The sequence below is a fragment of the Thermobia domestica genome, chromosome 9 (assembly GCF_964235325.1).
Source record: "Thermobia domestica chromosome 9, izTheDome1.hap1.1, whole genome shotgun sequence".
Lineage (NCBI taxonomy): Eukaryota > Metazoa > Arthropoda > Insecta > Zygentoma > Lepismatidae > Thermobia > Thermobia domestica.
In genome coordinates, this window is record NC_137462.1 from 83785422 (window position 1) to 83802945 (window position 17524).

General features: G+C 35.4%; 1 protein-coding gene across 1 annotated transcript in view; it reads left to right on the forward strand.

Moving 5' to 3' along the window:
* LOC145694796 (uncharacterized) overlaps positions 1-17524 on the forward strand; it is a 72291-nt gene that overhangs the window by 29516 nt on the left and 25251 nt on the right. The window contains exons 4-5 of the mRNA XM_081771443.1: positions 4013-4237; positions 7229-7429. Of these exons, the coding sequence (XP_081627569.1) occupies positions 4013-4237; positions 7229-7429 (426 nt within the window). The remainder of the gene's footprint in view (positions 1-4012; positions 4238-7228; positions 7430-17524) is intronic.

Sequence of the window (17524 nt, forward strand, 5' to 3'; positions counted from 1 at the left end):
TTAAGTTATTAAAAAGTAATAAATTGTAATAACAACAGAATGTACTGAAAGGATAAAAAAAAAAACGTCTACTGAACTATTGTGCTCCACGCGACTACTCCAGTGTTAAATTTGAACTTCATACTTGTACTGAACATGTAAATATGTATGTATACATATGAATCTATGTATGCGTTTCCCTGTTTGTAATTTTTAATATCATATGCAAATTTTTTTCTTGTTTACTATTCCAAAAATTTGATCTCTACGATCAGACCTGGTGTCATTACAGATTGAAAAAATAAAAATTTGAAATGAATGTTGAGTTTAACGTCTAACGTATAAGTCTTTTAAGTCAAAATACATCAGTTATAAGTGCAAGGGAATAGAAAAAAATAATTAAATGAAGTCAAAGGGAAAAGGCAGGAAAACTCTAGCAAAACCCACGAATAAAACTTTCCCACAACACATTTGCATGACTTGGGACCAATTCCTCTACGTATATTAAAAAAAATTCAAATACATTCAATTCTATCTTTAATCCTAACTGTCGAGATCTTTCAACACCAAAATGTAGTCGAATCAAAATAATTGCATTAAATCCATAGAAAAATACTAACAGAACATTGTGATTAGATGTTTTTAGAATTATGTTTGAATTTATAGTTCTGCTGTTCGTTTGTTTCAAAAAGTTGCTAGTCAATTTTAGTTGCGATAGTACAGTATAGGAGAATCAATGGCTTATTGGTATAGAGTTCACCTTTGATACCAAGAATTCTTGGTTTCAGCTACAATCCATGTTTGTTTTTAGTTAATAACATCGTGGATTTCCTCGGAGTCTTCAAGTTTTATACTATTTTCATTCAATTGTATTATCACCATATACTTGCATCTTTCATTTTTTGTTACCTAAAGGACATGAAGCTGGTACGTTAAAGTAAAGATTTCATTTCATTTCTTATTACGTTTTTTATGCACAAGACATAATGATTGAAGTATCCGTATAAGTAGTGTGTATTTACATTATGTTACTGAGTAAAATGAGATAATTTTGTTCTCTTTAGTTTTGACTTTAATGATACTGTTGATGTAGATTTTAAACCAATAAATAATACAATAAAATACAGTAGCAAATTACATTTTTGATGTTAGGAGAGGGGGTATAAATAGAGGTCTGACAAGACATAGAAGAATAAAGATGCTATAATTCAAAACGAGACAATGATGCCCTCTTTTCCCCCCGAACATGCACATAAATATGATTATCTGACAAAAGTAATAAACAAGGAATTTATTAAATAAATCAACTTAGAACAGTAACTAAATCAGTTACATATTTCCTGAGATACCCTCAGCTGACTTTTCCAGCTGACCTACCGGAATGTGTTTGAGTATAAGATGGAAAGTATCTTACATGGAATGAATGCATAAAGCAAGATCAGGGCCGTAACTTGTGGGGGGCAAAGGGGCAACTGCCCCCCAAAGAAGCTCCCCACCGTTTGAGGGGGCCCATTTTAAGACAAAATTTTCTTACTCAATATTCGATAAAATTATAAATGAACATAAAATTATAAATGAAACATAAAACAGGTTCACTACATTACATAAACAAAACAGCACATGAAAGCTAAATAAAACAAAAATGAGTCGTTGGCCCATTTCAGTAAAAAAAATGTCTACTATTAGGGGCCCTAGAAATAATATTTATTCATATGGCTTTAAGATTTATCAATATTGTCCCCTTAATTAATTTGTCATGGATGGAACTTGCCTAGGGATGTAACTAACGGCCCCACAGACCTTGTCGTGCAGAAGGATCCACAGAGTCCGGGAGCCCATAAAGAGTAAGAGAAAGATGCAAAGAAAAGACCCAAGAATTAGAAAAACAACTTTTTCTAGGGAGCCCACAGACTAATATTAATGCTTGCCCCCCAGAAAAAAAAAATCTAAGTTACGGCGCTGAGCAAGATATTTGCAAATTCATACATGACCTTGTTATACGTAGTTAATACAACATCGTTATCCAAATTCACCTCTGTCGATGAACTGAAGGGTATTAGGATACGATATAGACATAATAAAATAGTGAAGCTATTGGGCGCCAATGTAAACTTGGGAAAAAATTATGTATATTGTGGCAGCTGTGAGTATAAAATTGGAAGAAGACAAAAATGATTAGTAGAACAACCCACATTATGCTTTATTTTTTGTTTAATTATGCTTTATTTTTTTTCCAAATTATGCTTTGTTATGCTTTATCGTTAATTTCAATCATTGTTTTACATGAATCGAGTATAAAGTAGATAATATTTACTATACATTAGATATTCTAAATATCTTGATCTGGTATTTATTAATATTTTATGCAACCAGTTTCTTTCATATTTAATGAACTTTCTACTTAATGCACTGTAAACAGATGCTTTACTCGAGTCCGTTTTTTATATCACTTCTGTGCGCCTTAAAGGTGCGTATATGCAGAAAGGGAAAGTAAAAGATGCCATCATAAAGCACAGAAAGTGCTCAAGTTCAAGAGATACACATAACAATATAGTGGGAATTTATTGTGTACTATTCATTGTTGGCGGAAAGTTTTCTTCTTCATTTCCTTTTTTCTTTTCTGTACATCAAAGGATTACACCGAAAAGTTTACAGAAATTAAAATAAGCTTTTCATTATTGCTTTGTATGTTCTCAATGATTTTGCATTGTAAATATTGGTTTTAAAATTATGAGTACAATATGTTAAACTTGGAGTTAAACAGAATTTTCCAACAATTGTGCTATATATTTTAAATTATGCTTTATGCTTTATTTTCTAAAATTATGCTTTATTATGATTTAAAAGTTAGTTTCTTCTGAACCCGTACACAACCACAAGCATGTTCAAGGTACCAACCATATGTGTAGATTGCTATTATGCTTTTTATGCTTTTGGGTTGCTCTAGTGATTAGTTTACATCTTTCATTTCGGAATACAATTATCAGATCAAAATTACACGAAGGACAAAATCCATTATAATTCGGCAATGTTCTCAGACGTCTTATCACTAAATATGATTTGCTGTGTGTGGGAAGGGGGGAAAACAAGCAACCCTGGTAGGGACGCTTCAGTTAATTTCCTAGGGGTGAGCATGTAATTGAAAGGGGAAATCTTTACCCTTTCGGTAAAGCGAATAAAATGAGCTTAAAAACAAACATGTAAACGCATTAATTCAACAAATGAAGCACTTCTACTATATTTCTACATAACATACTATGTACGAACTAACAAAAGCCTTAAAAGAATATTATTTGACGTGATTATAGTTGTCCTCGCTTTGTGATACGTCTCAAAACATACATGCAAATATGCGTTCTGAAGATAACTCTCAAGTTGAACGTCTCAGAGATATCAAGAAAAAAAAGAACTGAATCGTATAAGATAGTGTTTAATGTAATAATTTCGAAACATGGTTACATAGAATTTGATTTAAAAAGTATACCGCAAGGGAATAAAAAGTTTGGTAACTTTATAAGGAAACAGATATTGTATTTAATTTTACAGAATTCTACAATTTCGTTATAACTATTCAAAACAAAGTCTACAAATCATAGAAAAAAATTTAAATACTAGTGCTCTTTGAAATTACATATTAGAAGAGATTTTCTGAAAGCCATATATTTTTTTTTGTTATGATTTCAATTTCCGTAAAAGTGTCTTGCAAGAAGATTCAGACAAATCAATCATATTTTGTCGTGTACGCGTAGGTCTTGAGAGAACTCTGGCGGGTTCCTATTTCCTTAATTGCCATGTGGAAATGCTCTGACGTGAGAAGATTGATAGATGTATCTATTGGTTGTGTCAAATCATAGATGTGAACGCGAGTTGAGAGTATTTATTTATAACAAGCTCAAAGATACTCTGTTAGATATTGAAGAATTGCACTCACTTGTGATTAAGATAAGAAAATAATTATTTTCATTTATAATTGCTTTTATTCATAATTATATACCAATTAATCTTATAAAGTGTTTTTAATTGCTCCAAATAGACGAGTACCGTGGAGAATGCAGTAAAGCGTTTGAGCCCTCCGATACAACAATCAATTGAAGATCAGACTATTGCAGAAGATGGTGATGGAGAAGAGGAGGAAACAATAACAGTGAAGAGGCGTGGACGTAAACTTAAAAAGAAACGCATCAAAAAGCATTCGAAAGGAAGAATTGGTTCCACGGACAAAGAAGTAAAAGGATTGCCAGATCCAAAAGAGACGCAGGTATGTATTGTGCATATAGCATATTTATAATACAGTATCTAGTAAAAGTTACGCCCTTTATATGAACAGTTAATCTATGCCAAATCATTTATTACAGAACTGAAATCTACTTTCCTGCTGGTCTAGTGGCTAGCGTGTGTGTATTTGCTACATGTGGTCCTAGGTTCGATTTCCGGGGGTAGAACACTAAAATCTGGGCACATTGTGATGGTTCGGATTTCACCTTAAACTGTAGGTCCACGTCTCACATAACCTCAGTGCTGAAAGGGAGGTTCTAAAGTCTGTCATGCTAAAGTTCAACAAACAAGGATCAGAATTTTACAGATTTTTTTTTAACAGAAAGTGATAAGTATGTAATAATGGAATATAACATCACAACTGACATATGGCTCTTAAGACACACTGTCTATTGAAATCAATAGTGGTCAATACAGTTTGAGATATCTGTAACAGGAGGCGTTCCACGCTATGGCAATGTATCAATACTGTCGTAAATGTAGTGCTCTCAACGGGTCGGGTCGGGTCGGGTTGAAGACCGACCCGACGCGACCCGTGATCCGATCCGATTGACCTGACCCGACAATCCGACCCGAGCTGACCCGATTAACCCGACCCGAGCTACCCGATTGACCCGACCCGAGCTGACCCGACTGACCCGACCCGACAACCCGACCCGAGTTGACCTGACCCGTTTGAGAGCACTACGTAAAGGTGACGTGAATGGTGAACTAGAGATCCTGTAGTACGGTCCACGAGCACTCTGTATGCACGAGGGGTAGAAAGATATAGAATCGAATCCTGGAACATCAAGAAGAATATTAACAACGTGTAACGGAATGAGAAGTAGTTCCACTTAACGAATGCTGGAGTGGTGCATTTCACACAGACACCTGTCCCATTCAGGGTTTAGATATATTAATGACCACGTGCCTGTTGTAACAATGGTGACTCTTCTGGAAACCACTTACATTCAATTGGCAGTTAAAACACTGTTCACATTACGCCTATTCAGTGGAGCTCTACATGCATTCCTCATATCCAACGTTTGACCTCAATCCCATTACTCGTTTCAAAATTAACATAGCATTTCTAAACATTTTCTATGTTCTATCTTTGCACTTTGCCCTCACTTATCTCCCACCCTGTGTATGGTCTGCCAATAAGCACCCTCTTTTTCTCGGTTTCTTTTGGTGCTGAATCCAGTGCTAGGAATTATTTTCAGCAATTGAATTCACCAAATTGAAATGGTCCCTTGTGAGCTACAGGGTTAACAACCCCAAATTACACAGGCTGTAAATGCTATGATTCGTTTTTTAACCTCTCTTCCTATGCATATTCCACATGATATCAACTTTGGTTTTAAAATGTAACCCCTATCCTTATGTTGCTTCACATTCTGAATTGCTATTTTTATTAATTAAAATTTTTTCAACTCTCCCAAATCGCCCTTTCTTAAAGTTTCACACGATTTAATGCTTTATTTCATTTTATATTTTTGGTCGATTATACATAAGTAAAGATTGCAGGTGTGCTGCCCTCCTACTCTAAAGTTTGTTCTCTCTTCAATTTTTAGATTTTGTTGTCCACTTTTAAAATAGTGCTTGTGGTAAGAAATTTGTTTCACCATTTAGCACTAGAATTCCTTCTCCTCAAGAAAATTGTTCTGTTGGAAAGTTAAAATAGATTTTTATCAGTTCTTTCTTTATGTGTTATTTTTCACAATATTTAAGAAAAAAGTAACAAAAGAGGTAAATCTTATCCCTACTCTCCGGAAATGTTCTTTTATATAATGTAATTTCAAGTTAAGACTGTTCATATTATACATTTGGTGTCTAGATTTTTGTTATATATAGTGAGAGATATTAGATATAATCATGGCAATCTCGGAAGATTTTTGGAAAAATACCCTTGTCGCTATATTCTGCAGTCCAATGGCTACAATTACCTTGGCCCTATCACGTCCCAAAATTAGTTTTTGACAAGATTGTGCCCATAAAAAGGAAACAAGATGAATTGATCAAATTTTATCTTGGTCAAATACTATCCTTTCCATGGCAATTTCCAAAATTTAATATTAGAGTGAGTCTATACACACTTCCCGAAATTTTTGACGGGGTGCAATAATGTCCTCATGTCATATGAGTGCCCCTGTACTCATCCATAACACGTAATAAACCATCATTAAATAAGCGGAGTCATGAGGTAGAGGCGGATCCACTTTCCAGACTTATATTTTTGGCAATTTTATATCCATGAAAGGGAACGAGATACATCACGGAGTATATAATATAGACATATACTACCATACCAAATTTTAAAATTTGGAAATTTCCAAAATGTAAGGATAGGACCGATACAAGCCTCCCGAAATTTTTAAAGGATGGGCTTTATTGTACACCTGTTCTGAACCCCCAACCTTATTCGTAACTCAATAAATATCATACAAGAGAAGGATCATCCTTGAGGTCAAAAATCTTTCAAATTGATACTTTTTGGCAACTTTCTACCCACGAATGGGAACGAGTTGGATCACAAAGTACATACTATAGTCCCATACTACCATACCATGGCAATTTCCAAGATTTAAGGGTGCGCCTATACATATAATATACTCTGTCCTGGATACCTAAATGATTCATAACGTAATAGAACATCATCAATGAGGGTACATTAAGTCGAAACATCCAAATTTTGGATTTTTGGTAATTTTATGCTTATGAAAGGGAAAATATGGGCCATCAAAATACTTTTAGAGCTACAGTCTTGGTCCTATAAACCATTCCTGGGATGGGTCATGGTAACCATTGTCATGGGAAATGGTCCTATACAACCCCCTGGACCATGGCCCCTGAGCCAGGGACTCAGGGGACAAAAGTTGGATCAACTAGCACTTATAATACTTGTACTTCTAAAAAAAAAAAATCACACTGCTTGTAATTATACGTTGTGTACCCCATTTATTAATAATTATTCTCTTCTGTTTTGATCAAGATATCATCTATGAATGATTTATCACCAAGAATTCCAAACGACAAACAACAAACGGATCAAAGTGAGGAAGATGTATCGAAAGCTGACGTTGATGAAACAGATGCTTTGCCTGTTTCTGACTCTTTTCTCACGGCCCCGATCTTAAAACAGCTTCAGAGGGAGTTAGATGTGGAAGTTATCGACAGCGAGTTCCGCAGACAGGTAAGAAATATAATTGCAGAAATAGAATTGAATATTGGAGTCTTATTTAATATTGCATGTCTGATTGCTTGAATGTTATAAAAAGTTCGTACACAATGGTATTGTGAAGGATAAATTTATTGAAATTAATTCATTTTACGAAAACGAAAACTAAATCAATATTCATACATTTACAAACTTGCAAGTAATAGTTAAATAGTATACTACAAATACATAGACACTACACACTTGTATTGCATAGAAACCTCTAAATAATAACAAAAATAGCATTATAAAGTTCGATTATATCAGTAAGTAAGAATTAAAGAGTTGTACTGTAAATATTGGGTTCATGATAGGATCCATAAAGAACATATAGATTGGCATATTGTGATGTCACATCCTTTGCATTGCCATGGTGATCGCCATTTTTTTCTAACAACAAGTAGTCTAAATACCTAAAGGGCCTAAATGCAATGCGAAAACTGATGAAATATTTCATAATTCCAAACGTTAGAGTGAATGGAATATTTATGTTTCTATTTAAATATTTCTAATCAATGAAACTTTAAAAAAAAAAAAAAAAGATATAGAAAAAGAGAAGCAATTCTACTCATTCTTGTTCATGGTCAGATATTAACCTTAAATAATTCTGAAAAATTTTGATCCACTAATATAAGTATCATAACGTTTCATACGTGTACAGGATTAATGTTTAAGAGTTGTTTAGAATATATGCTGAACCACTCATAATTGGATGTTTTCTTATTGTACTGTTTATAAATGCTTTTAAAAAAGTTGATAGGGAATATAAGAAAAGATCTGACCTATATCCACTGATGGTCTGTATTGGAAATTTCCGAAGGCTTGGTTTTTTCCCCTTTCTTTTGTAATATTGTAGACATTAATATTGTGCACTTCCATTATCAACAGTGGACATAAGAAAAGTAAATGTTCCAATAAGGTTAACATTGTTAACATTGTTAAAGATTTTTCTTTTAAAAAATCGCATATTTTTACAGCTCTCCTCCTGCCGACAGTTTGTCGATCTGCACTTTAGGGAGTTTATATTGTGTATAATTGCTTCTTAAGATGGATTATATGATAATGACGTTTACATGAATTTATTTGATTTCTACCTTATCACTTTTTTAAGGTAGTGCGGCGCTTTTAGAAATAAGTTCCTTAGGTATTAGTCTTTCTTTATGAATTTTCATGTCTTTATTTGTAGTTTCCATGTTCTTAATCTGTACCCTTTCCCACCAACTTTATTAGTCGTTAAGACATTTTATAATAGCAAACAAATTTACACCCGCTGTTCTTGTTTGTACTAGGCTTTAAAATACACCGTTCGATTCACACGTTTGTATAGAAAAAAACATGACGATCACCATGGTAACGGAAAGGAAATGACGAAATCACTATTTTCGTCTATTGTAAAGGAAGTGCGCGAGTGTCATCACCAAGGTCCAGTAGAAATCACGAAACTATCCACTGTTCTTACACTTGACTAAGTTTGTGTGTGCTATCGAAGAACTGCTTCTTAAACATTTTCGTCTTGTCAGTCCAAATCCTTATTTGTGGTAGAAAATAAATCATTTGCTTGACATACTACCTGATGGATGCACTAAAATGCAAATTTGAAGCTCATCTTTATCCTTAAAAATGTATGACAAGAACACTTTAGATCACACAAGTTCAACCGCACTCATCTAATCTTGATGAAACTTGGTCTGGTGATAGGCCTTGATCTCAAATATAAGCTTGCGAAATATTATAAAACGGAGACTTTGGCTTCTCCTAAGTTATATATAAAATAAAAATGCAGTGGCGTATTTAGTATATCGGACCTTGCGGCGGTAGCCGTACAGCATTATAAAAAATATAGTTATTTTAATCAAGGGTAAAAGTGAGGGGAAATGCGTGAGACCTTGTCCCCCACTTCCAGAAAATATATGTGGCGTCCCCCACTTTCTAAAAAAATTACAATGGGCAAAGATAGTCACCGGGGACGTCGGGACGTCATGTGTCCCCCTACCTTTCCAGATCCACTTTTACCCCTGATTTTAATACATGTACATTAACAAGTTTTAGTTTATTATTCGTTTACTTCTGTAATGGTACAAGTTCCTCTTTTTGTCTTTTTTTTTTATTTTTAAACCCTAATACATAGACATACTAAGATATAACCGTTACCAGTCTTGTCGCTTTCTTACGAGATTCACTACGTGGCACCTACGAGAAATCTCTGCCGAGTGTCCGTGTCCACAACAAGAAGTGTGTATATTATACATGTATTCACTTTTGCTCCGTCATAACAATGTACTAACGGCTGGCAGGTATGTCCAATTCCCTCTGAGTTTATCGGAATCCATGGATGTGGATCAAGAACTAAGATATTTGTCGTACTTTTTTTTTTTTTTTTTCGGAAGTAGAAGTGAACGATAGAGCAATGAAAGTTATTTGAGAAATGGCATATCCATCATTTAGTGGTACCTAGGTATCGAATCGAGAATGGGCTAACATTATTCACACCAGTTCAATTTACTCCACTGATAGATATTGAGATGTTGAGTACCATTTAAAGGTAAAATAAAATAATACGAAGAAAAGTGTCGTCTCAAAATTTTGCGACCGTCTTTGTGACAGAGTAGTGATTGCAGAAGATTTGTTTGTAAGCTTTGTAACTGTGGATTGAAGATTAAACAACTAAGGACCTCATTCTTTATCAACCTTCACAAAATTTGCTATCCTTAATAGAAAGCAAACCATTTTATAAAGACTTGTTGATTAATTAGTAGGAATGTGCACGAGATAAGACGAGATAGAATTGTCGTTACGAAATTCGAGACGAGACAGAGCTCTTGCAATAGAAACAGATACAGTTTTAGAGTCGATACGAGACATAACTTTCCTGGTACCTTTTCGAGACAAAACAGTCTCAAATCTTGTCTCATGCGTGTCCCTATTAATTAAAATTTAGTGTCCTTTTTAGCAGCGGTACAGAATGAGGCCTAAAATCGGATTTTTTTCAGTGTTGTAAACTGATAAGCAAAAACTGCTGATTTGTTTCAGTACGGGGAAATAATATATGAAACAGCGTCAGCAAGAGAGATGGTTCTCGAGGGAAGCCACATTGCTAAAAATTAACAGTTATCCTTACAAACCACAAGTTAACTACACAGAGGTGTTCGCTTCGATTACAATAAACAATAATGGTCTTTGTAGAGCCGTAATATCTCAATGATAGAGTGCTCATATCTGGCGCGTGAAGTCTAATTCAATTCCACCTCTCGCTAAGTGAGCATCGTGAGCGTGAGTTTGCTCGGAGTTCACTATTTTCCTCCCACTGTCGTCATCTCATCATTATCAGCCATCTCATAACTATCTCTCTTATGGGGCGTTTACACTTACGACTACGTTTTTTTTACGACTACGCGTAATACTTGAATCTTGGGTTGTTATGTAGTAGAATAATAAAAAATGTACTTCTAAACAAGCGTTTCAGTTAAGTAACTGGTTTAAAGAGAAACTAAATTTATTGAATTTTCTACTGCGCTCATTTCATCAACGCCGTTGACTGTAGTTAAATCTAAATGTCATTGGTTTCATTTATGAGCTCTACGTCTATCGAATATGGTAGTTAATTATCCAGAATTTAGAGAGTCATTATACGTATATGAATCGGGTTTGTTGAAAGGGCATCAGTTCATACAATAAAATTTTTGGATTTTTTTTTAAAACGAAGGAACAAAAAGTAGTGTTTGAAATGTGTTTTTTTTTTTCCTTAAACATAAATTGAGAAAATATATGTGCAAATACATTACGTTGTCAGAAAATTAATTACTTAAGTCTTTTCAAAATATTTTATTTACTTTTTAAAGTTGAAGTGATGCCTTTTTAAGAAATAAAAGTAATCCGCGGATTTAAAAGACGTTTTTACTCAATAATTATTGTTTTATAAAATCAGAACGATCTTGCAACATAAAATCCACATGTGAAGATAAAGAGAATGCTTTACGAAGTTGTAGCTCTGAGAAGTGTGTCTAAAACGAAATAATCACATCCGTCTTCTGGCAGTAAATCACCTGTACGTCCCTCCAGAATATCAAAGTTAAACTTTTTTAGTTCTTCTGGAACATGTTGTGAGGCTGTCCCGATGTCATTTCTCTTTGATTCCTTTACAGTAACTCTTTCTTCAGAATACACAAATTGAGCAGGAGACTTTACGAATTCATTGATTCCCATTCTCATTTTTTTAAAGTATGTTTATTAAAACCTTTGGTTATATTGTAGGAGTGATGTAACATTTTAACTCAGATTTGTATACAAAATGATACAGTTTACTAATGCCGAAATAAATTTGATAAACCTTCTTTTCCCCTAATTCATCCTTCTCCTTTCGTCTTGTCTTGTTCAGGGATACAGGGCATATTTTATATGGTAAAAATTATCTCTATTTATGTAGGGTAGAGCAATTATTGTACACGGGAGATTGGACTTTTCCATCACCTTTTATTATAAAAGATCCTCAAATATATTACAATATGTAGTTTCCTCTACTATTTTTAGGTAAGAAGGAGAAAAGAACCCAATGACCAGGCGTCTTAGGGCTTTTGTAGGTGAGGTTACTCTCTTTGACCAGGCGTCATGAGAGGGGATGAGTTTTGTGTGATTAGGTGTCTCTTCGTGACCGGGCGTCGTGAGAGAGAAAGGGAACCCAATGACCAAGCGTCGTGGGGCTTTTAGGAAAGGTATCTCTAAATTGACCAAGCGTCGTGAGAGGGTAAGGTGTTCCCAGTAGCCAGGCGCCTAGGGTTTTTGGTGGTTTGATCAACCTGGATAGATTGATACTGTTTGAAACGTGCTCCTGTCTTTTATCCTAAAATGTTGGCTACCTTCGTTGATCTCCGTCTTGCCGACTGTTGCCGTTGATTGACGACTCCTCTTCGGTACTGTCGTCTGCGCTGTATTTATTTACTGCAAACACGTGTAATAAACACAGCGTTACAGCCTGGTGTAAAGACATGCGGAACCTTATACCTCCGTGACGTAGAAAAAACATACAGGATTATTTTTGCCATTATTGGGAATCTGCATATTGGTCGCAGTATACACTGGAAATGCACTGAAACACTTGAACACAAAATCGAAGTTAAAAGCATTGGTAACTTATAAAACACTGTATACAACACTATCACACAAATAAAGTTAAAGTTGAAGCACTAACAGTTTGTCCTCTAGCCTAAGCAGGATCCGTAAAGAGTACTTCATCTCCCTCAAAGGAGAGGCTGTGAGGGCTCTGGTGGTTATATTTAGTATTTATATACTAGGTCACTGATAGTAGTAGTAGTAATGGCCGTAGTACATTGTTGCAAAGTACTGTCCTTGATGCTGAAGGAAAAGAGTTCATCGGTATTGGAAGAGAAATCTCGATGTTAGGGTGAGATGTTGGAGTTGGCCAAGTCCTGAGGCGACGGTACAAAATATACAGGAGTAGGTTGGGTGTGATGCACAGTAGAAATTGGCTGTTGTGCATAGGTTGGCATTAACGAACTAGGATTCGTTTGGTTATTAAAGTCAATCAAAGGAAATGTTGAGGGGAGGTTAGGTTTTCCGATTAAAGAATGAATTGCCTGTGACAATTCTACATATTTCTACATATTTTCTCCTCTGCATGAGATCCTGAGCTTTTTCTAATTCATGAAGTCGATCCTCCAACTGCTGTATTATTTGGGATGATTCCAAAGCTATCTTCTGAAAAAAAAAATCTTTGTAATCCTAATGAAAGAAAATGAATCTTCTGTTCCTCCGAGGCCGCTGGCATTAGCTGCCTAATGGCCCTTAATTTTCTTAAGAAATACGAGTTGACCCCTCTTTTTCGTTCTGCTGCATTTGAAAGATTTCTAATTCTGCTTTATATGTTGGTAAATTTGGACGAGACAATGAAATTAATTTAGTTTTAAGTTGGTCGTAATTTATGTTGTTAAATTGATTTTGATTTTGTAATTGTAATACAAAATCGAGAGCTACATCCTGTAGATACATCGGTAGTATTTCTTTCTTCTTTTCGGGGGTCCATGCCTCAGGCACGTAGCCAGGATTTTGTGAAGGGGGGGTCCGTGACATGAAATACTCTGGTCATCACACCAGGGGCTCGACCATTCTAAACAATTTTACTGGAACGTATATTGGTTCGTTTAGCTAGGATTTCATAACGGGGGGGGGGGGGGGCGTAACGTGAAATTCTGAAGGCCCAGGAGCTAGATCAATCTAAACTACTTTACTATCAACATATATTAGTTTGTGAGGATATGTTGGTAAATATTTTAATAAACTATGAAGAAATCTCGAGTAAAATAATAATAATAATAATAATAATAATAATAATAAAACGTATTGAAAAAGATTATACAATATTTACATCCTTCCTCTGTTTATTCAAATAAAACAATTTTCCTTTCATTATGACCTCAACTATTATAAAAAGACATATTTACTATTATAGAAAGTACATACTCAATAATGTCTTGTAAAATATTTTGTAATATCTGTGTTCCTTTTTCTGTTGAATCAAATAATAACAGAACTTTCTTTCCGCATATATTTTTGTTTTAATTATTATTTCAACTACTGTCTGTTTCAAATGACAGGTTAAATAAGCAGTAGAAAATTGTTTTTGAAATAACATATTTAATATTGCAAGGATGCGATGACGAAAAATTATGATAAAAAATGTCCACGCTGTTACACAACGGCACTATGCTTTCGGAAGCTTGAAATCACCCTGACCAATAGCAGAAATTCTGAGAATTCCGCAGCTTTTCTAGAAATTTCAAATTCCCTGACTCTTCCAGGATCGCTCACCTCGCAACCGTGTATTTCAAGTAATACAAATTTCCTCATAAGAAAGAGTAACCTTCATGTAGTTTATTTTTAACGCTGATCCTTCATTTTCTGATTTCATTTTGTTTCATCCTTCCCTAATTTTTTTCATTTTTGGTTTCGAAGGGGGGGTCCGGACCCCCGGACCCCCTCCTCTTGGCTACGTGCGTGCATGCCTGGAGTAAAGCTAAATGATCGAATAACATAAAAAATCGATCCGGGTCGCCTGTACTATGACCTGAGTATCTAGTTAGATGGGGAATATTAACAGGTATTCGGGAGCCTGATTCTGCCATATTACTATCATTCTCTCTATACGTATTCTTTTCAGATCTAGTTGTCGACATAAATGCCTGCCAGCCTAAAACGAATCAATTTACCGTTAAGAGTGATATGGAAGTGCGGATATTATCTTTATATAATCCTGACTTATTATCACCAACACTAGTACACTGCAGTTTAAAAAGTTTCTGTTTCCTTTAATAAAAATACCGTCCCGTAGGAAAGTCCTTAAGAAATGTCTGTGAAATAGACGCCGACGCATCTACCATGTAAAATTCTCTCCATGTAGGGTAGAGCAATCGTACACTGAAGATTGGACTTTGCCATCACCTTTTACTATAAAAGATCCTCAAATATATTACAATAAGTAGTTTCCTCTACTATTTTTAGGTAAGAAAGAGGAAGGAATCCAATGACCAGGCGCCTTAGGGCTTTTGGTGGTTTGATCAACCTGGAAAGATTGATGATTCTTGAGGTGCTGCTGTCTTTTATCCTAAAACGTCGGCTACCTTTGTTGAAATACGTCTTGCCGACTGTTGGCGATGGTGGGCGACTCTTCGGTACTGTCGTACTGCACTTTAAAAAGTTTCTAAGTCTGTTTCCGTTAATAAAAATAGCGTCCCGTAGGAAAGTCCTTAAGAAATGTCTGTGAAATAGACGCCGACGCATCTACCATGTAAAATTCTCTCCATGTAGGGTAGAGCAATTATCGTACACAGGAAATTGGACTTTCCCTTCACCTTTTATTATAAAAGATCCTCAAATATATTATAATAAGTAGTTTCCTCTACTATTTTTAGGTAAGAAAGAGGAAGGAATCCAATGACCAGGTGCCTTAGGGCTTTTGGTGGTTTGATCAACCTGGAAAGATTGATGATTCTTGAGGTGTGCTCAGGGTGCGAAATCCCGGGGGGGACGGGAGGGATTTCCCCCCACCAAAAAATTTATACTTGCGTTTCCCCCCACCAAAATATGTAAGGGGGGACACTTTAATATGAAAATATAAGTAGGTCTATAATGACAATTTTCAAACAAACAATAAATTTGAATGCATGCCTGTTTTTCAAAAACGTAGTTTAGTTGTAAAGGTATCAGGTGTTTAACTTTGTCGGCTGTTTCTTTGTGACGAGATGGAGACCTTTATTCTCTAGCGTACCAGTTGCGTGCGAAATTGGTAAAATTTCTTAAACAGTTGACGAATCTACAAACAGGTTTGCGGATAAGCACTTGCTTTTATATGTAACATATGTGGACGAAGAAAATAACCATTGTTGTTTTTATAAATTAGTGCCTGTAGAAAATGCCGATGCAAAATTCGTTGAAGAGAAAATTATTCAAGCGTTTTCCGAAGATGGCATATTTTTAATCTTAAAGAAAAGCTTGTTAGATTTGGTTCGGACGGGGATGTAGTGTTTACTGGGAGAAACAAGGTGTTGCTGCCCAAATTAGAAGAAATGTCGACCAGTGTCTAATTAGCGTACACGACATGGCACATCGAATGGATCTTGTATCTGAAAGAGTTTTTGATATTGTGAATGCTGTTCACAACTTTGAATATTTGTTAGGCGAACTTCAAACAGCTGCAAAACTTAAAAGTATCGCGACAGTCACAGATGCCGCAGGACTGCTAAAAATCAAACGATTGTTTCACATACGTTGGATTTCAAGTGAGGAGCATGTATTATTTGCAGTCTTTACATATTTTTCTTGTATAATGCAATTCCTACTTTTGGAGTATGAAAATGCTGACCATTTCAACAGAGATAGTTTTAAACTGAGTGGTATTTACAAAAAAAAAAAAAAAAAAAAAAAAAAATCTGTTGGAGAAAAAGAACATTCTATTGCTCGGTTTTCTTCTGGATATTGCGTCCATTCTGTCTAATATTAGTAAAACGATGCAAAAGGAACCAGTTTCGTACAATGAAATAGAGCAAGAATTGAATCTTTAATCCAAGCTCTGAGAAAAATGCATATGAAAGATGATGTCTACCAAAGTCTTTGTATTAGTGCACTGCAGACAAGCGTCTGGTACAGGGAGTGATGATAGTGAATTTGATCAAATAAGGGGGCAGGTAATCCAGGGTTTAGTATAAGAAGTGGAAAGAAGGTTTCTTTCTAATGATGTCCTAAAGTGCTTTTCAGTGTTCGTAATAACATGAGTAAGATCGTTTATACGGTAACGTAGACGAATATAAAGAAGCTCAATTGTTTGGATTAAATCCTGATACTGCAGTGTTAGAATGGCTTGGTTTGATTTAGTTTAACGTCGCACGGTTATGCCTGCTAGGAAAAGGAGACGTGGATCTACTGATTATAATTGAATCCGACCAGTTTGGTCGTTCAATTGTACACCACCGGGAATCGAACCAGGGACCACGAATCGAAGTCAAGCGTGCTAGCCACTAGACCAAACGGGGGTTCTACAGTGTCAGAATGGAGAGAGTACAAGTCAAGTTCTAAGTCGGTAAATGATTTTCAAGTTCTTAAAGACTTAACGCGGAAAGTTCGTTCTGTGCCATTATCAACTGCTGCCTGTGAACGTGGAGTCAGTGTTGTTTATATTAAAAGTTTCGAAAGAACCCGTATGTTGGCGAGTACCTTTCAATCTTTATTAACAATTAAACTCAGTGGATCTCCTTTAAAATTATGGGATGCTGTTACTGCTGCTCATACGTGGACTTCTTCTGACCATCACATGTTCAACTCTCGTTACACACGGAAAGAAAGTGAAGTTTAATCTTAATTTTTTCTCTAAGGTAAGATACGTTATTGCAAACTATATTTTAGGTCTATAAATACAGTAACACAATCATTCATTACTCGTATTATTGTGGCTCTCTCCGCTGGTCTACTGGCTAGCATTCGCGCACCATCTTCGGTGCACGGGGTCCCGGGTTCGATTCCCGGAGGAAGCGCCTTACAAAAATTTGAACGATTACCGTGGTTCGG